Source organism: Lytechinus pictus, chromosome 15, assembly GCF_037042905.1.
Source record: "Lytechinus pictus isolate F3 Inbred chromosome 15, Lp3.0, whole genome shotgun sequence".
Classification (NCBI taxonomy): domain Eukaryota; kingdom Metazoa; phylum Echinodermata; class Echinoidea; order Temnopleuroida; family Toxopneustidae; genus Lytechinus; species Lytechinus pictus.
In genome coordinates, this window is record NC_087259.1 from 21493103 (window position 1) to 21514422 (window position 21320).

General features: G+C 37.3%; 1 protein-coding gene across 1 annotated transcript; it reads left to right on the forward strand.

Annotated features, from left to right (window-relative positions):
- Nucleotides 1-7737: 7737 nt before the first annotated feature.
- Nucleotides 7738-15698, forward strand: LOC129277898 (uncharacterized). Its single transcript, XM_064110031.1, has 4 exons — nucleotides 7738-7900; nucleotides 9320-12023; nucleotides 12724-13362; nucleotides 15625-15698. The coding sequence occupies exons 1-4, from the start codon at nucleotides 7868-7870 to the stop codon at nucleotides 15696-15698; spliced, it is 3450 nt and encodes a 1149-aa protein (XP_063966101.1). The 5' UTR covers nucleotides 7738-7867.
- Nucleotides 15699-21320: the final 5622 nt, after the last annotated feature.

Sequence of the window (21320 nt, forward strand, 5' to 3'; positions counted from 1 at the left end):
TTCCTTCCTACATATCTAACGTATGATCATGATCATCAATCCTGAGAAGCTGAATACTCGATAAAAACTGTAGCTACGCCCATCTTAGACAACCAATCATGGCAATTCGCGCATGCTCTCTTGATCTATATATAGGGGCGGTGATTCGCTTCACGATTCGGGTATATGAGCACCCCCCATGTGCGGAAATCTGTCCCGAAAGGTAGGGGGACCACAGGGGCAGATCCAGCCTTTGCCAATAGGGGGGGGGGGCAATTTTTTTTTTCAGCCATATGTTAAACCCCGATCGGCCGCTCGAAGATGATTTATGTTTGTTTAATTGAAGGGGTAGTCCCCATGGTCAGTTCTTAGCTTTATTCTTATGAATCAACATAAAATATATAATATCATAATCCTTATTTATATAATGCGAGCGCGAGTAAATTTTTTTGTGTGTGGAAATTTTATGTATTTTTTCCTAAATTTGAACATTCTGGGCAATGTTTGTTATTCTGAAAAAGATGTGTATGCAACTAAATAATTACTAAGAACGCAAAGTGTGAGCAGAAATTAACTGATAGAAAAGGTACCTGTTAAAGACTGCTTGCAGTTAGCCATGAAGATTTTACATATTTCAACAATCAAATAATGCGAAGCGCGAGCTGAAACTTTTTTGAAATTTTTCCTAAAGAATGGAAATTCTAAGCACTTTTTGTTACTTAAACATAATATGTGTATAACTAAACAATGCGAACGCGAAGCGCGAGCGGACAATTTTGAGATTTAGACCTAAGAACGAGACACTCTATTCATGTTTTGTAAATCATGAAAAGGATGAGTAATTGGGGGTCTTCCTCACGTTAATAATGCGAGTGAAAAGTGCAGCCAGAAAATGTTTATATGCGTTTAATTTGAACTGATCAAACAGGTACTTGCTTGCAGTTAGCCATGAAGACGTTACATATTTCAACAATCAGATAATGCTATATAGCGCGAATCGCGAGTTGAAAAATTTTGACATTTCTACAAAAAGAATCGAACATTTTAATCATTTTTTGTAATCGTGAACAGGGTAGTTATATAACTAAACAATTGATGCAAGCGAAGCGCAAGCAGAAAACTTCGAGATTTAGACCTAAAAACGGGACACTCTATTCATGTTTTGTAAATCATAAAAAGGATGAGTAATAGGGGATCTTTCTACATATATAATGCGAGCAAAAAGCTCGACCAGAACATTTTTTATATTATGATCTGAAACTGGATAATGATTTAAATAGAGAACAAGTTGAATATCTGAATAAAATCGCGCGCGTGTTTCAGATTTAGACCTTGAATCTAGGCATTCTACACATCTTTTATCGTGAAAATCAAAGCGAGCGCGAAGCGCGAGCTTAAACTATTTTGAATTCCGATCTGAAAAAAGAGTCAGCTCTATATTTCAAGCACTTATTAGGAACATTGTGAGGTGGAAATGTATCGCACTTAATAAAGAGCTGATATTTTTTATTATTATTACTTTGAGTTTTGACATAGGACCGGCACATCCTTAGGACATGTCATATGAAAATGATGACTATCTTCCTATTCCTCTTGCTAAGCGCGAAATGAAACAAAAGGGACAATTTAATCATTAAATTAATATCTTATTCATTAATGCCTAATGAGGGCGAGAAATCTGATGATATTATGGCCTGAAATCTGGACATTTCAAGCACTTTTGTAATTATAAATAGAATGCATCAATTGAAATATTTTCTAACCATTAATGCGAGCGCAAATCGCCAACTGTCAAATCAATATTGAGACATATATAACTCGCCAATCAAAATGCGAGCGAGTAGCGCTATCTGCTACGTTTTGACAATCAGACTTGAAAAGGGATATTTTTTCAAACTAAATGGAATACAAATTTGCGAGCGTTCAGCGCAAGCAGAAAATGTCAATATTTAGACCATAAAGCTGTCATTTGTACAGAGCACTTAAAAAAAATCAGTTTGTAAATCACACAAAATAATGAAAGTTCGATTTCCGAGGTGAAATGTGTAATGCATATTGACTTCCAAACTTGATATTTAAGCTCCATATTATATCACCTAACAGGCAATGCGAGCGCGAAGCGCGAGCGAAAATTTTATATAGGGACATGAAATATTCTTTTTATTTTTCAAGTCTTCCCCTCATCTTATTTTATTCACTCTGGAAAATTTGACAAGCAAAAAAAAAAGAAGAAAAAAAAGGTTTTCACCCAAAATATAAGGTCATTTAGTCCAAAATACATGTTCATTTCGAATGTGAATGATGTATTTTTCTCCATCATAAAAGACAAAAAATAGTAGGGGGGACATTTGATATTGTGTCCCCCCTACTATTTTTGGTAGGGGGGACACGTCCCCCTGTCCCCCCTGGGATTTCCGCCCATGGCACCCCCTAACTCCTTTCGATTATTTTGAGAAAAAAAAGTGGGAGCTAAAGCCCATCCAATACCCCCCCCCCCCCCTCGTTTCCGCATACATTCGTAATTCCGAAGCTTCGTTATTCCGAAGGTTCGGATATTCCGGAGGTTCGTTATTCCGAAGGTTCGTTAGTCCGAAAACGAAATGTTATAGAACCTTATTTCGTTTTCGGACTAACGAACCTTCGGAACAACGAACCTTATTTCGTTTTCGGATTAACGAACCTTCGGAACATCGAACCTTATTTCGTTTTCGCATTGTCGAACCTTCGGAATAACGCCACAAATATTCGGATTAACGAACATCGAGGTATAGGCAATTTACGTGTATCGGAATTACGAACCTTCGGAATAAAGAACCTTCGGAATAAAGAACCTTCGGAATTACGAACCTTCGGAATTACGAAGTGTAACCCTCGTTTCTACGGTCCATTTATGATTATGTATCATGCCTTTAATTTGTCATGGTGTGAATTATTGCAATTTTAGAACAATAATATTGGTGGCCTCTGTGGCCATGCTTCAAAATTTTGTTTTCTTGAAAAAATATTTATTCATTCAATCATTCATTCAAATAAACATTTACTATCTCCCATTTGCACACAATATCACGTTTCAATATAAATTATAGACAATTATTTGTCACAAAAGAGTATATATACCAGATTTGTTAACAGAAGAAGGCGCCATACAAAAGCTTTTAGGGAATACTGAAAAGGGAACGATTCCTCCCAGTAAATTTCCTTATTCCCGTGCCCGGGATCTCCTGTATATCTCTTCTCTTCACAAAAAAGACAAAAGATGAATGTTGCATTTCATTTGTTAAACTTTAATTGTCTTTTGTTATTATTGATGCAGGTCATTTCATGAATAGATTAATATTTATTTCGGCAAATATTTTGCCGAAACTGAACAATATTGTTGATCGGATTGTTGATAACATAAACAGCATCAATGCTGACGGTATATTTTCGCGAGAAGATGATTACATGGAACAAAATAATGTAACTCCATGCATTTGGTTATTTAAAAGAAGTTCCCTGCATAACTACTTCTAGGATATAAAACCCGTCATTACGTACCTGTATCTGTGTTGGTCTTCATAAAGTCAGAGTTTACACGAATTAATCAACTAATCTAACTTTAACAACAATTAATTGACAAATTAATTAAAGACAAATTAAATTAAAGACAAATGAATACCCTCTAGCGATTAACAATTAATTGATTTCCCAAAGCATATAAACTAATTTTCTGGCAATAAAGAATCAAGAATCAATAATTTAAAATTTCTCAGATTAAATCTAAATAATTGATGTGGCTCAGTTTCATGTCCATTAACATGATTAATATACGTTGAAAGTATACAGGCCTTACAGTAGAAGTAAAACAAAAAATGTAATCACCATCCTTAATTGAGTTTGAATAATTGATGTATTTTACAAGGCTTATAATACTTTCACATCTACCATGTTTTTTTACGGTTCTTACTGAATTATTTGTTTCAATTAGGCCCTAATAATGCATTTTAGAATTAAATTTCCTTTGTCAGTTTGTTGGGTACGACTCTACAATCATACTAATAGTGTATAATGCCATATCCTTGCCTTGGTGATATTAGATTTTGATAAAGTCTATGTTTTTCTATATAATATTGAAAAGGCCTGTTTGTTGGGGGAGGTCATTGTCTCCTTCCAATTAGGTCCGAAAGTTTCAGTCGAATTTTGTCTGGTGACTCTTTGGTCTAATAGACTTTCTTGGTGAAATTCTTAGGTAATCCGTTTATAACACCGAATTAACATCGGGAGGGGGTCACTGACACTGAAGACACCCCCTCCCCTATTTTGGAAGAGGGGTGGCAAAAGTGTTTTTAAGAAAGGGTCCAGAGGAGAAGAAGCGAGCAAGCAATTAAGCACAAAAAAAATCATATTTTTATGAGAATCTAACTCTGTGATAGATTCTGGCAGGTGATATTCAGAAATAATGTCATAGTTTATACTTTTTTCGTTTAGTGTTCTTTCGTTTCTCTTTTATTTTGTTCTAGGGCCATGGCCCACGACAGTACGCCAGTGTTATGTGGGGTCCGGTCAAGGGAGGCGCACCTAGAACCTCAGCCAATTAAAACCCTAAAGATCGCCGCTATTTGTAATCAATTCAATAAAGGAGGAGGGTTTTATACAACACATTCAACGCAGTGGCGTAATAAACTAAGCGTTTTGAAGGACACAACTTGGCAAATGTATTGAAAATTTTATTTTTAAAAGTCGCTAGCCTTTTGAAAATGAATATCTAATTACGTAACACATGTTGACATTATATTAATTAAATATGATATCGTATTTCACCCTTTTTCTTTCATTTCCTTTGGTAGCCCAATTTCCTTTTTTTTTTCTTGGTTGTGAAAACACCCCCCATATGTATGCCAGTGGTTCAACGTCAAGCTTAAAGGGGAATCCAGCCTTGGCAATAAAATGTTGTGTTGGGAAGGAGAACAATAAATTAAACAGAATGTTGGAAGTTTGAAAGAAATCGGACAAGCAATAAGAAAGTTATAGCTGCTTTAAAATTGAGATCACTAATACTATGTAGATTTCAAATTGGCAACTTGGTAATCAAATTATGACAAGGGGCAAGGACAACATTCCCATAGGCCATGTACTTTATTATCAGTGATTTGTGGTTTTCTCCTAAGTACCCATTCCCTTGGGGCAGTAATCTAACTATAACCCAGGTAGTATATTGTTTTATGTCCTCATGAAAGAAAAATATAATTTGAAATAAAACTTTTGGGAAAAATGACATTTTAGCCAAAATATGTATTGGAGTATATGGAAGAGTAGTCCTTGCCTTACATTACTATGACATTCCATAAGCGGCCAATTTGAAGTCTCTATGGGTATAGTGATTACCAACATTTACAACTTTTAAAAATTCATAACTTTCTTGTTGTTTGTCCAATATTGTTCAAACTTTCACCTATCAACTTGTCTGATTGTACTTTTCCTTATAAAAACGAGTTTTTATTTGGGTTGGACAGAGGCCCTATCATTGAATAGAGCCCTGTCATGCATGTGAAGGGTACAGATGAGCCCCTACTGCATGGGGCTAGGGGCACTAGCCCCGATATAACTTTTGAGATATTGCCAATAAAAGTAAAAGGTGTGGTCATATACCGTATAAAGAGGCATGTCTAGCCCTTGGCTATAATAATAGGCAAGGCTCCTTCAGATGGCCTGGGTTGTAAATCCGGGACATCTCGGTGTCCAGGAATTTTATGTTTAGGCCTATTATTTTTTAAGACTTCATACACATACGCAATCACATTCATCCTGCTTCGTTTTTAATCATCGGCAGCCCGGTCGTGTTCTTTAGATTCCTCATTTGTTTCTTTTCCATTTTCTTCATTTTTCCAATTCAGCCCCCATCCGTTTAACTCATTCCATTCTACCTTCATTGCCCGTTTCTTTTTGTTCAATTTTGCCAACCTTTTTAATTCAGTGTTCTGCACTCATTTATTAATATTTCAGGATGATTCTTTCTCACGTGTTCTTCCTTCCTTTTCCCTCTTTTGTTTCCGTTTTCCTTAATTTCCTCCCTTTCTGTTCTTTCTTTCGTTTTTCTTATCTCTTTTCCCTTTCTTTCCTTTGCCTCTCTTTTTTTTAAACTTCAATATCTTTCCCTTAGGGCCCACATCACTCCTTTTTTTTTTTTTTTTTTTCCGTTTTCCTTTTATTTTTAAATGTTCCTGGCGAAATCGAAATCCTACAGGCCTGACCGTGGCCCCGCCTATTACGCCTCTGACGGATATGTTCTTTTATGATTTTGTTTTTCTCTTTATTTTAATTTTCCCTTTCCATCATTTTCCTATTCAGTTTTTCTCCTATAGCCTTTCAGCTCATTCCATTATTTCCCGTATTTTTTCCCATGGGCGGCGATACTAGGGAGGAGGGGGGGGGGGGGCTGGGGCACAGTGCCCTCCACTTTTTGAAGCACTGATAAAGAAAGTGCCCTTTTTATGCAAGAAAAATGCCCCTCACAAATGTGTAGTGTGCCCCTTTCACATGAGGAAGACCCGTTTTGGGTGTTACAAAGTGCCATTTCTCGTATCGTGCCAATTTTACCAAAAAAAAATGCCCCCTAGCTATCGGACGTGTTTGGTACCCATTTCACCTGAGAAGAACCCGTTTTATGAGTGAGCAAGCTAGTGCCCCCCTTCCCTTCTTGAAATTGCCCTTTCTCGTATCAGTACCCCTTTTTACCCAAGAAAAGTGCACCTCACGAACGTGTTCTGTGTCCCTTTTTATAACTACGGGCCTGTTTTATGCCGTTAGCAAGTGCCCCTTTTCCTTCTTGTAAGTACCCCCTTTTACCCAAGAAAAGTACTCCTCACAAACATGGTCTGAGCCCCTTTCATATGAGAAGGACCCGTTTTATGTGATGAAGGATCCTTTGAAAAAAAGAAAACAATATTCTCATTTTCATATGTTACTATACTTAGAGAAAAAAACTAAAAATAATCCTTCGTGCTTTATCATGTGAGTGGGGTAGATAAGCAGTGGCATACAGATGGGGGGGGGGGGGGGCTCTTGTTCCCCCCAAAAAAATATATTTATAAATCATCACAAGCATGCATGAAAAAAAAGGAACAGGAAAGAGAAAAGAGTGAAATTATTTTCTGAATATTATGTCAAAATCTATCAAAAAATTTGATTTTTGTTATAAAGATGTAAAAATTATTGCACGCTCGCTTCACTCACTCACAGCTTCTTAAAAATTTTGCGTGATACAACATATCTAGCTCAATTTTTTTGGTTCATTACACCACTGTAGATAAAGTCATTTTTTCTTATATACCCTTTTCGAAAGAAAAGGTGCCCTTTTTCCCTCCCCCCCCCCCTTCAACTTCGCTCCGCCGCCCTTGTATTTGCCTCAGCTATGTTCAATTCCCTTTCCCACCCGTTCCAATATGCCATGTCTTTTGATTGTGGTCTCCTAGTAATAGCTTCTTATAATCATTTAAGAAAATTGTTCTGATTTCCTTCCGTATTAATTCCCATGTAGCGTTTTCCAAGGAGGGGGTTTGACGGTTTCACCGAGAAATTTGACAAGCAAAAAAAAAGAAAGGGTTCACTACCAAATGGAGGTTCGTGAAAAAAAGAAATTACAAGCAAAAAAAAGATTTACTATAAATTGAAGACCTGTAATTTGGGGTTAGCTTCAAAATTTAGGTCATTAGGCCTACTTTTTTTTACTTGTTGGCCCAAGCAAGGGGCCGGGGTGAGGTTAAACTCCCTACCGGTACCACTGCACTGTTTAATAAGTTCATGCCGCGCCGCCAGATGACGCCGGTGAGCTATAGTCTATACCACTCACTCAATTCAAGTCAGGAAGAAAAAAAAGGCTGTAAAAAATGTTTTAAAACTCCTCGAAAATATGAAAAAGACGGCTGCCATCAAAGTTTCTAAGGTACGGTAGGCCTAACTTTAGATCTAATTGAATTTGGCAGATATGATATGAGTGATGTCGGTGTGTTAAATTTGACTTGCATTTTAGAATTTGTATCTATCCTCTATCATCTACCTCACTCCTCAGTGTCAGACGATGGTTCGTATAGGCTACTCTCCGCTCCACCTACCGGGTATCTGTTCGGAAAGGTGGAGCGGAGAGTACCGGTAGTGAAGTGTAGTGGAGCCTATACGGACCACCGCCTGAGGTATCTATCTATCAGTATCATGATCATTGACAATGTGATACTAAAATTCTGACTAGGAGTGTGCACGGAGTGTGATGCCCACCACCTTGCCACCCCCCCCCCTGGCCTTGCAGCTTCCCGGCCTAAACTACAGGCTAAACTAAAGCAAATAGCATAGCACTAGCAGGTGTGTTTCTGTCATATGGCCTACTTAGTCTTAGACTCAGTTGTTGCAAGAAAATATTTACAATCAATTGCAAATATTCTGTTGCAATTTTACAATTGATTGATCACTTTTAACTAAAGCAAATCAGATTAGGGCCCTAGCTTACACTCCTTTTTTCATGGAGCAGATTAGCAATCAATCAATTGCACTTAATTGCAAATTTGCAATTAAAGTGCACGGCATATGCTTGATTTCGGGAACGAAAATAGACTCGCAATTGATCGCAAGTTTCTTGCAACGCCCCATTAGTATGCATTGTAAAAGTTTTCTGATCATTTTTTTATGTGAGATGAATGTTTTTTAACGTCGGACGTAGCTAACACCATGGAGCTATTACAGATAACTCCAATGCTAACACTAAGTAAAGTAAGTATAGAGTCTACTAAAGACAAAGTTAGACTTGTAACTTGCCTAAGTAACAGTGTTACAGACTGTTCTCATTTTAAAAACACAGAACTTGATTTAGATCTAGACAGTAGACTACGTTAAAATTTGAAAAAAAAATGTTTTACTGAAATTGTTTTAACTAAGTAAGTTAGTGAAAGGTCAAGTCACCTAACTAAGACCAAGAGTTGATTTGAAACAATACAGAAAACTCAAACTGTAAGCACAACACTGAATATTTCATATAAATAGGATACTAATTAAAAGTTAGATCTAGTCTAGATCTAACGTTAGATGAGGTTGTGTTATCTTAAAATTTCACTTATTTTTCATTACACAATTATATAAAAGTTGAGATTTAATTTTAAAATATATTCTTATCACATAGTCTACTCCCCTTTTTCAGAGTCAATATATCAAAGTATCCAATTCTGTTAATCAATTGATGAGTAGATCTTGATAGAGTGTAAAAAGGTGTGATAAATTGCAACAATTGTAATTTGTTACACCAGGCCTTTACAAGAATGACAGTTAAATCATTTTACTATTGAATGTAGGCCCTAATATTTTTTTTATGTTGCAGGCCTCTGATGTGGCAGGAAACATGAAGAAACCTTTGATCTGTTTCATCTCTCCACTGAGCAGACCAGCATCGCAGCGCACTGGTATCAGGAAGAAACGCTTGATAGCAGGGACAAAGAAAGTTCCCTGCAAGCAAGGTACCGATCGACATCCCCATAAATCTGTTGTCTCATTAAGTGACCATGATATATCAGCACTGAAGTCTTCAGCAATGAAAACAGCTCATGCTTTCACGAAGACTGTGAAGTCCAGAAGAGGGGAACGAGCTTCTGACCTGAATCAAGATCAATGTGACAATATCCAAGAAAGTGCAAAGACATATAGAATTACAAGAAAGAAATCTTCACCATTCTCTTCTGTAGCATCAAAGTCACCTAGAATCCAGAAGCATCAACATGGCATGCTTTTTATATCTCCAGGCAAAAGGTCACAGTCTAAGAGCATTCATGGATTGGATGGGATTCATAGACGTTGTACAGTGTCCTTGACACCAGAAGACAAGAAGAAGCTGAGTAAGGCCATTGAGAAAAGGATAAGAAAGCAAAGGAAAAGTGGAAAGGATCAGAATGCTGCCATACCCGTTGGTGATCTTTCATTCTCTACAAGCGACCATGATGCATCTTTCCTATCATCAAACAGGTCTATCGTGATGGAAGTTCATGGATCTACTGAATCTTTAAAGCATCAAAACCAATGCTCCCGTCTCGACAGGATTAGCAAGGTGAGTGATGAACCTACAGCTATGATCACCAGTAAGAAATCAATATCTATGAAAACTGCAGAATCAAATTTACCAGGAGTTCTGAAGCAAAGGAACAAGAGGCCTTTTATTTCACCTGTGAAGAGGTCACTATCTAAACCCAAACATGGTTCAGATAGAATCAGTCAAGGCCGTACAGTGTCTATGACAATTGTGGATATGAAGAAGTTTGACAAGGCCATCAAGAGTAAGGTAAAAAAGAGAAAGATAAATGAAACCATAGACAGAGATGCCCAATCACTTGAGCTAGACATTTCAAATGGCAATGATGTCTCTTGTTCATCTTCAAACAAGTCTGTGGGGATGAAAGTGGATGGCTGTGATTCCTCGTACAATCCGAAACAAGATGACTTTCTTCAAAAAATTGATGAAATGTATCTTGAATCTGATATGAAAAGAAAGAAGCCTTGTATGACTGATATGAAAAGAAAGAAGCCTTGTATGACAATGTCTAAGGGATCTAGTTCACATAGAATTCAAAAGCAACCGAACAGGATGTATTTTGTCTCACCTGGAAAAAAGTATAGGCAAACAGCATCGGTACCATCTAAAGGAAAGAAGAAAATACAAGAATCCATTAATTACTGTGGGACAAAGATGAAGAAACCTGACAAGATCAATGTTAAGACCAGACCAGACAATAGTTCATTAACTACAAGTGACTATGATGTCTCTAGATCGAGCAGTTCACCAGGGTTGGAAGCAGATAGCTTTTTGTCTGGTATGGCATACAAAACTAAAGATTCCACTCAAAATCTGAAACACGATGATCATCCTAGGAGTAAGGACAATGTGGATTTATATGTACAGGAACCAGAGCCAACTCTGCAGAATAAAGCAGTGTCACCTAAACTGAAACAAAAGATGGAAGCTATCACTCATACATTTGGTTTTGAGATACAGAGAAAAAGTGGAAGAACTCCAAATTTGGACTTCAAGAAATTGGATGAGGTGTATGAGAGAAGATTCAACCCAAGTCAGAGAGATAATCAAGAAAAGAAAAGCAGTGATCAAGAAAGATCTCGTGCTGATTTGAAGTTGAAAAAAATGGCTGAGAGGAGGTTCAACCCTACTGAAGACTGTCCTGAAGCAGTGGTGAACATGGACACAGTAGCAAGGATCAGAAGTATTCAAAATGGACAGACAAACTCTAGGAGCTCTAGCCCACCCTCCATCCAGAGATGTGCTTTTGCTCGAGATATCATTCATCCAGAATCAGATGAAATGAGTGACAGTACTGTTGATGAAGCAGACAGGAGTCTGTTAGAGAAAGAAATCAGTAACTTCTTTGAGGGTAAGAGGGGGCAGGCTTGTCTTGATTTCATAAAAGGTGCAGTGTCCTTTGATGTGACACCTAACTGTGTCCGACAAGAAACCATGTCATCAGGAAATGGGCCTGTCACAAGCACAGGACAAAATGCACATTCCGACAATGTGCAAAACCTTGATGATGTCATAGTCATTGATGACAGCCACTGTAATATAACTCCAAATATCCTTCAAGTGAAAGACAACCAGACATCACTCAAGAGTGCATCACCGGCAGTCCAAAAGGATGCTTCAGCTTCGACTGAATATAACTTTGGTGAACACTTGCCTATTGATGTAGACGTGGATGAACCCCTGAATGATGCATGTACACCCTACCAGCATTCAATTCCTGCCGGTTCTAACCATCATCATGAAGCACAACCAAAGACCACATCCAGCAATTCACCTGCACCCTGGGCTGCAATAGAAATGGATAAGGGACTGTTTGTGATGTACTGCCATGAGGAGACTGCCCCATGCATTCTCAAGGACTTTGAAGGTTACCCAAACATCATACAAAGCAGCAGTTTGACAATGACCTACCTCAGTGAAAAATCCTTGGTGAAAGTGCAAGGAATGGTGCTTCTGGAAGAACACAGCATGATCAGACCAAATAAAGTTCGAAAAGAAGAAGGTAGGTAATCGAATAATTTCCCTTCAGAGCGATTGAGTGTATGTTTGACCATTCTGTGAAGAAAGTATTTTATTGTAAAGGTATTTGTGTAAAGAGCACAACGAAAACATCACTCACACGCATTTCAGCTTTTTCATAAGAAAGTTTTTTTGGTAGAGCATGATGACAAACCACACACCAAGCTTTACATGAATTGGTTTATGGTAGTCCAAGCTATGGACAAATTAGTATAAATTTGTTCTGTTCATAAACTGTTTGGAACCAGCAATTCACACTGGTTTCCAGTTGGGCTAAATTGGTATACAGCCACATCTTGGGCTCCTATGGATTATTACCCAACAAACACATGGGTTGTTTATGTTTTTATAAAATACTGAGATATGGTATCATCAGATATGCTGAGAAGAATAGAAAAATCATTTCAATAATCCATTCCTTCAAGCTAACTAGAGCCAAACATTGTTTGCACACTATGCAGTGGAAACTGTTCATGATTAATGAACCGCATGCATCAATTGATGTATGAATCATGACTTAACCACATATCAGAGATTGAGCCTGCATGCATTCATGCAAGGTCTGTATGTGTTCTTGCATAATTAACCATTCTTTAAAGAGTAAAGATGTATTTCCTTTTAATACTCTTGCATTTCTTTCTTTTTTTCTTCTTTGTTTTCTTTTTCTTTTTTGCTGATTGTAGACAAAGCTGAGAAAAGAGAGAAACGTAGCAAACCAAAAAAGAAGACCAAAAAGCAGGCAAAGAATAAAAAGGAGAAGAAATTTCCTAAAAGTGAAGCAGAAATAAAAAGAAAAGAGGCTGGAAATGAGACCAAAATGATGACATCAAATGGGAAAACAGGAAATAAGGATGCAAATATGGAGGTTCAAAAGAAGACCAAAAAAAGGTCATCAAAGAAGACACAAATGAAGGATGTACATGAAATTCTGAATGGAAAACAGAAGCCAAGTAAAGTGACCAAGAATAAAAAAGGCAAAGAAAATAAGGAAGGAGTGACCAAACAGACAAAAAGTGAAACAATTAAACATGAAACGAAAGTGGACACAGGGAACAAAAACAAGGCAATGAAGAGCAAGAAGAAGACTAGAGATGATAAGTCGATCAAAAAGAAGACGGATAAACACACCAAAGAGGGCATCACAATGAATATGAAAAAGACAAAAAAGAAAAGTAAAGAAAGGCCTGAAAAGGAGAATACCAAAAAGGATTCAAAACGGAAAAAGATCAAAAGCAAGAAGGAAGTCAAGATAACTCAAGATAGTGATACTGGTAGATTGACAATAATCAATGGATCAGCTACAAAAGGTTCCAGAAAGAAGAGTAGGCCTACGCCAACTGGGCAAAGATAAACAGTCAAAACCAAGCAAAGTTTGAATGAACAAAGGTCAGAGCAATTCTCATACTCCATAAATCTTCTATTACAAAGATCAATTTATATGTAATTAGAGAATTACTCTGAGGCAAAGGATACCCCACCCCCCCCCCCCACGTTCCACATATATCCCCTGTTTTATTGGAACTTGCATAATGCCAGCTGATGAAATTTGTTAAACAGAGGCAGATTGTATGATTACCTGACAATATTGAATAGGGCCTTATTTGTAATTGATGCAATCTGGATCATCAAAGCCTTGTTTATTCATGCATATATTGACATAACCATATTGTTTTTTAATTTTCTCTCTTTTTTTTGAGTGGTGTTGGGTATTCGAAAACATTAATGTACCTTGTGTACCAGAAGTGCGGTTCAATTTTGAATTGTTGCAGATATATAATGTAGAAAGGCCACACTATGCTGCTGCTGTCGAGATGCATTCCATCTGTGAATCTTAAATTGATGTATATCGGAATCTCAAAGAAAGTGGCAAATTAGAGATGGCCATTCAGTCGTTTTGTAATAAATTGTTCAATGAAGCGCAACTGTATATTAAGTCTGTGGCGAAACAATTAGCAAAAAGTTACAATTAACTATTGTAAATATTAATCTTATATCTTTGTGTTACACCACCCCCCAGATCTTTGTATGCTGCATCTTCTCTGAGAATCATCTTGGACACTACTGCAGCAACGAGGGAAGGTCCACAACCATCATGAAAGGCAAGGATAATCTGGGGGCCGTTTCATAAAGCTGTTCGTAAGTTAAGAGGAACTTTAGGAACGACTGGTGAACCTTTCTTACGTGCCAAACCATCGCCAATGAAAATACCATATACCACAAGAAAGGATCAACAGTCATTCTTAAAGTCGCTCTTAACTTATGAACAGCTTTTATGAAACACCCACCAGGACCCTGTTACATGAAGCTTAGTAATTGATCTGAAGGCTGATTTTTATGATTGATCATGCACAAAGATCAATTGAATCGATTGTATAAGTCCGCCCCACAATCAGTCTCTAAAGCCTTGTGTTACGGGGCCCTAATATTGATTTATTATGTGTAGCTCCCATTGCAGGAGGACTTGCATTTAATCTTAAGTAAGAAAAATCTAGCACAAAATCCACAGTAGACGCAGTTGAAATTCAGTTTAAGATGGGTTTCTGTAGTTGCGTTGGATTGCAACTCTCTCTCTCTCTCTGCAAGGAGCGTTGTGGCCCAGTGGATTAGTCTCCAGACTTTGAAACAGAGGGTCGTGGGTTCAAATCCCAGCCATGGCGTAGTTTCCTTCAGCAAGAAATGTATCCACATTGTGCTGCACTCAACCCAGGTGAGGTGAATGGGTTCCTGGCAAGAATTTAGTCCTTGAAAATTGAAATGCAGAGCGCTGGAAAGCTGCTTGAGCTACAGCCGGGGTAATAATATCCAAGTCCTTTGGACGCGCATAGAGACGTTATTCATAATGTGTTATGCGCTATACAAGAACTGACTATTATTATCATTTGGCCCCTACAGTACAGTGGTATTTCTAACTTGTCATATTAAACTATTCAAGTAGGAGCCCAGAGCATTGTTGTTCACCCTGATCTATGACCATATGAAGAATTTTGTGTGTGTGTGTGTCGGAGGGCAAGTATTATAAAACATGTTTAAGTATTACATATACCTGTATTAAAAATCAATGGAGCATCACGATTAAGATTACCTTTCATAAATTTTTAACATTCAAATGGAAATATCTGCTGTAAAAAAAGTAACTTAATAATTCCCAGGGGGGGGGGAGCCTTCCCTGCCCCCCCCCCCATTGCTTGAATGCTCCCCATGGAGGGGAGATTGTCCATAATGAAATGTATGGTAAATCAGGTATGTGATGACTGGGTTAAACTAGACTGCAGACCTTGATAACAGATACTAGGAGGGGGAGGAGGTATGTCACATGGAGTGAAATATGAAGTATAGCTATGTTTAAATGCAGACGCGCATAAGATTTGTATTGTGCAATCTTATTAATGTGCAGTAGCATGCGTCCTCTTCGCACGAATTGACCAATGCAGTGATGTCTTTTATTCTTTTATATCGCATGCAACTGGGAATTTAAATCTTTGTGAAACACCCCCCCCCCCTTCCCCTGTAAGGAAACTGGTATTATAGCTGCCCACTGAACCACTCATAATTTTGTAATTCTTTTTATTATTTCTTTATTACAGGGATTGGAGCTCAAGAGGAAAATTGTTTTATTACTGGACCTGTGTTGATCTTGGGCCATTCCCAGCTACTTTGAATGTGAAGAATGACGTGCCTTTCTTTAGCAAAGTACCCCTAGTTAAGTACAGATTTCGATCATTTTTAACCAGTGTGCACATTCAGGCCAAAATTTACAAAGGCAGTTTTTTCTTAACTTTGCAATATGCAGGTATTGTGCATTAATCATGCTTCATTCCGGGGCTTCATTCAGCACATATGTATAAGAGAGTCCAATAATGAATGCATGATTTTGGCACGGCAAATAATTTCACACTTATTCCTTAGGTTACAGCAAAAAATGAGGCCACTGTTTTAATGAGCCCCTTGTTCATGTAAATTAATTAACATAATTAGTGGGGTCATTAATGCTTTTTACCTGTGAAAAGCACCTTTTGAAAAAAGGATGCATTGAATATTGGACTCTCAAAATTTGCGCATTTAGAGTGTAGTATTAATGCATGAAATCATAAAGCAAGGTTCAGACCAGATTCCCCATTGTCACTTCAGATGCAGGAATCCATTGCATCAAATAAATCCATAATTTAGTGCACTCTCCAACACTTGATAATCACTTGTAAATCAAGCTGTAAGTACAGCGAGAATTCAAAATCCTAGACTAAGGATTATAAAGAATGAGTTGTTTTGAACAATGTTTTTGTCTCACCTGCATAGCAGAGTGAGACTATAGGCGCCGCTTTTCCGACGGCGACGGCGGCGGCGGCGTCAACACCAAATCTTAACCTGAGGTTAAGTTTTTGAAATGACAGCATAACTTAGAAAGTATATGAACCTAGTTCATGAAACTAGGCCATAAGGTTAATCAAGTATTACTGAACATCCTGCCTGAGTTTCATGTCACATGACCAAGGTCAAAGGTCATTTAGGGTCAATGAACTTAGACCATGTTGGGGGAATCAACATCAAAATCTTAACCTAAGGTTAAGTTTTTGAAATGTCATCATAACTTAGAAAATATATGGACCTAGTTCATGAAACTTATACATAAGGTTAATCAAGTATCACTGAACATCCTGCATGAGTTTCACATCACATGACCAAGGTCAAAGGTCATTTAGGGTCAATGAACTTTGGCCGAATTGGGGGTATCTGTTGAATTACCATCATAACTTTGAAAGTTTATGGATCTGATTCATGAAACTTGGACATAATAGTAATCAAGTATTACTGTACATCCTGTGCAAGTTTCAGGTCACATGATCAAGGTCAAAGGTCATTTAGGGTCAATGAACTTTGGCCAAATTGGGGTATTTGTTGAATTACAGCCATAAATTTGAAAGTGTGTTGGTCTAGTTCATAAAACTTGGACATAATAGTAATCAAGTATCACTGAACATCCTGTGCGAGTTTCAGGTCACATGATCAAGGTCAAAGGTCATGTAAGGTCAAAGAACTTTGGCCACGTTGGGGGTATTTGTTGAATTGCCATCATATCTCTATAAGTGTATTGGTCTAGTTCATAAAACGTGGAAATAAGAGTAACCAAGTATCACTGAACATCTTGTGCGAGTTATAGTAGTTTTCAAAATCAGCACTGCTGCTATATTGAATCGCGTGATGCAGGTGAGACGGCCAGAGGCATTCCACTTGTTCTTTTTTAATGTTATTGTTTACAATCCAGAAAGATTTTAATTTTTACCTTGTCCTAAGAAACAAATAGGAAATAAAGGAAATTAAGCAATAGTTATTAATGGTTATATTTTTTTAACCAAGTGAAGTTCCTCAAGAGGGGGATCTTTAACCTTTTTACTACTGAAATCTATTATTTCCATTGAGTTACCAACCGGTTCCCATAGCCAACAGGTAAGACAATATTGTTGAGTCTGCATTTAAGATGATCTTCTTTAAGTCAAAGCAGTTTTTCAGACCACATGGTGCAAAATAGGTTTTATTCAGGTACCATATCAATAGTCTATGTCACGTCTTTTAGCAGGAATCTCACTATGAAGGCATTTTGCATCTATTCATAGCAGCTTTTCTACATCTCCCATTGTTTTGTCTATGAGGAAGTTTAAGAGTTGGTGAGGCCGCTTGCAGGATTCCTGCACAAAAGGCATGGCTCTGACCTTCGACAAGGTACCTTTTTTTATTAGTTGAATTTCGCCAAGGGTGAACCGATTTCTGTGGCCCCAAAAGATTTTTCTTTTCTTTTTGCCTCACTTGTATTTTCATAGTGAAAAACAAAAAAAAATTGGACATTATATCTAGATAATCACTGTTTGAAAATATCCCAAGAGATTTGACAGTACTTTCGTAGTGAAACACATAATTTGGACATTGTATCTATTTACTGATTGAAGATATTTCTAGTAGCATCTTGATTGGTTACATTCTCAGTATCCTCTGAGGCATGTGAAACAAAGCTTGGCGATTGATTATTTAGTAGATTTGTATATTTGATTGTACATATTGATCAATGTAATCAGTCATGGAAATCAGGGGCCCGTCTTACAAAGAGTTGCGATTGATCTGATCAATCGCAACTATGGAAAGCCAGCAACATCAACATCTAAAAGTCATGTTTTTTATCAAAATATTTTCTAGAAGTGACGTATGTTCATACATTTACCGTTTTTTCGTTACAATTCAGTATGCTTCTCTTTGTTTTCAAAGGACATTGAGCAAATTTCCTACAGAAAAAATTATGACATTGATGGATTTCCATATACTTAACATTTATCGGATCAATCATAACTCTTTGTAAGACACATCCCTGCTTTACAGTCACAAAGCTTTTTGTAACAGTTCCCTGGAGAAGGATTTTATCCAGTCACTGAAGATGCATAACTTTACACAATCATTAGTAATTCCATGCAAAATCATTGTCTAAATGATACTGTTGAAAGCATGAAATCTTGCTTTATTCCTTTATATTCCATATAAAAGATTTGTGGATGCAATCTGGAACCCATTGCAAAAAAGTTGTTGGCTTACAATAACAAATGTGCAATAATTGTTTAAAGCTACTGGAATCATTTGATCTGATTGGCTGATAGTAAGGTAGATTTGTTTTTTTAAATAATGCATTTGTTGTTATACACTCAAGGTCTTTATGAAATAGGACCCTGAGGCTTGAATTTCAGTTTATAACTCAAGACCACTGATTCCATTCTGGACTGGGGAATAATGAAGTGTTCTTTTGACTTTAGCTTCTGGATTATTACTTTTAACTTTCAAAGGTTGGCAGCTCTGAAATTTTCTTTGCTGTTCAGAACAAATCATATGACTGTACAATTTTGAACACTGCATTTACTGAGTTAATCAGTGTACTTGTACATATCAAAGGAAATGTAACTGTTTGTAAGCATTCTTTCTTTTCTTCTTTTTTTCTGAGTTCATATTTAGGTAATATACCGGGGAGGTATATTAAGATGGATGATATAAAGTACCTTATTGTCAGAAATGAGAATACCTGTCTTTTTGTTGTTAATCCAGTGTCCTTGTCATCCATGTACGGGTAAAGTTGTGTAAGTCGACCTTCTCTAAGTTGAATATTCAAGTCAAATCAAGTTCTTCGACCAGAATCACTCCATTATGCAAAACCTGTGGTATGCGCATCCTATTCTAAATCAAATTTCTAGAACAGATTACTGTGGTATGTTATGTAGAGGTGTTGTGGCTCAGTGGATAAGTCTCCGGACTTTGGACCACAAGGTTCGGGGTTCAAACCCCACCGCAGCACTCGCATCCTTTGACCTAAGCGTTTATCTACATTTCCCACTATTCACCCAGGTGTAGTAAATGGGTACCCAATAGGAAGGAATTCCTTGAATGCTTGAGCGTCCAATCAGAATAGCCATGCTTAAGCCGGAGTAACAGTATGTAGCGCTTAGAAACATTTGTATTAAGCGCTATATAATAGTTGCATATTATTATTATTACTAGTCCAAGAAGATTGACTTGGGCAAAGTTGCCTGTATTTGTTAGGATTATGCATTGCTTAGATGAATGAGATGAAAAGTGGAGTAGATATAGAGGGATAGAGGAACGTGTGCGAAAGTTCAAGGCTCTGTCTCATCATTCCATGGAAGCCTTGCAGCTGAATTGCAATTACCCTCAAATCGCAAGCGATAAAGTTTTGAGCATGTTCAAAACTTTTCTGTGGGCAAATCAGAATTGGGTGCGCTCCTCTGGGCAACTGCATGCGAGACACTGTCAATGCGGGCAGGAAAAATATTCACATGCAAAACAAACGCAAGGCTTGCTAAGTACAATTGGACAGGTCCTTTACAAAGGTAGTGGAGAGGGGGGGAAGAGATGAGGGATAAAAGGAGTAGAGATAGACACGGGGTGAGGAAGGGTAGAAAGAGAGAGAGAGAGGGGAAGTATTTGGTCCCCTATATGTAGGACCTTTCTGATATTTATTTCCACTTCATATGAAAACATTTAATAATCTAAACTTATGACCCATGTTGTTCATGAATTTGGAGTTAAAAAAAAGAAAAAATAGGGTCAGATCTATAAAAAAACATTAAAGTGTATTTTTACAATAATTTTATGGATTTGCCCTGAAGAAAGAATGTAAAAGATGATGGGGAAATAAAGAATTTCTGAGAGGAGAGAGACAGACGGTTTGGGGGGGGAGGGGTTGGGGTAGAGGAGACAGGGAAGAGAGAGCAAATGAGGAAAGAAAGTTGAGGTGATGTATTGGGGATGGGGGAAAGGAAGACAAATGGGAACTTAGCCTGAGGTAAACAGGAACGACTTCCAGCTTGCAAAAGTTTAAAATCTTGTATGATCGATAATCAAGGAAGCAGCAAGGTAAAGCTAGCTGTAAAGTTTTGCACTATTAATGATGGGCAATTTGGCGAGCCACTTTCAATTGCAAACATAAGCAGATGATACTTAACATTCTCTGTCTCTTGCAAGAATCCGATTAAAATGATATTTCAGTCATTTGGAGTAATGCATAACTTTACAAAAGGCTTTTCCAAACTAAGCTTCCTTGCGATATTTCTGTTCACACTTTGTGACTTCTAGTATTCTCTTCTCTATTGGTTGTTTCCTCACATTTTATTGTTATTCTTTAATACTTATTTACTCTATGCCACTAACTCTCAGTCAACCTTTCCACCACCTTCCGTCTCTCACCCCCCCTTTTCTTCTGTACCTCTCTGATGTTTCCAGGATCACTTGATCAACTGCTGCAATAAAGCCCCTTTCACAATTTGTGGTGCGACTTCGTACAACCGTTGCGATTGGTTACAACATACAGTTGAGGCCAGAAGTTTACATACACCCAGGAAATTTAAAGAAAACTTGACACTTGCCAAACATTGAAAAATTTACTGTATCTTATAAAATATTTGTGCTATCATGACAAATTTTATATAAAACAAATGAGTATCAAGTGCTTCTTCATTGCTTTGTCATCAGGAGCTGAAAAATATTTAGGTGTCATTTTTCAAAAAAAAATCTTCATATTTTTTTCATATTTGTGCTGTTTACCTCCTTCTCAACACAAATATTTCAGATTACACTTTTTTGTTTAGTGGTGACATACCATGAAAGAAAAGTAATATAAATCATAGATTTGACATTTATATAAAACAATGTTTGAAAATATAATAACAGAATACATTTGGCACAAATATTTCTTTTTTTTTCTTCAAAGAAAATTCCACCTGAAATATACTTTAAT

What these genes read in the sequence shown, in the direction of transcription:
- LOC129277898 (XM_064110031.1), top strand. Translation starts at nt 7,868, where the DNA reads ATGAAAAAGACGGCTGCCATCAAAGTTTCTAAG. An exon ending in CTGCCATCAAAGTTTCTAAG is followed by an intron (nt 7,901 to 9,319) that starts GTACGGTAGGCC and finishes TTTATGTTGCAG; the next exon opens with GCCTCTGATGTGGCAGGAAA. An exon ending in AAAAGGTTCCAGAAAGAAGA is followed by an intron (nt 13,363 to 15,624) that starts GTAGGCCTACGC and finishes TCTTTATTACAG; the next exon opens with GGATTGGAGCTCAAGAGGAA.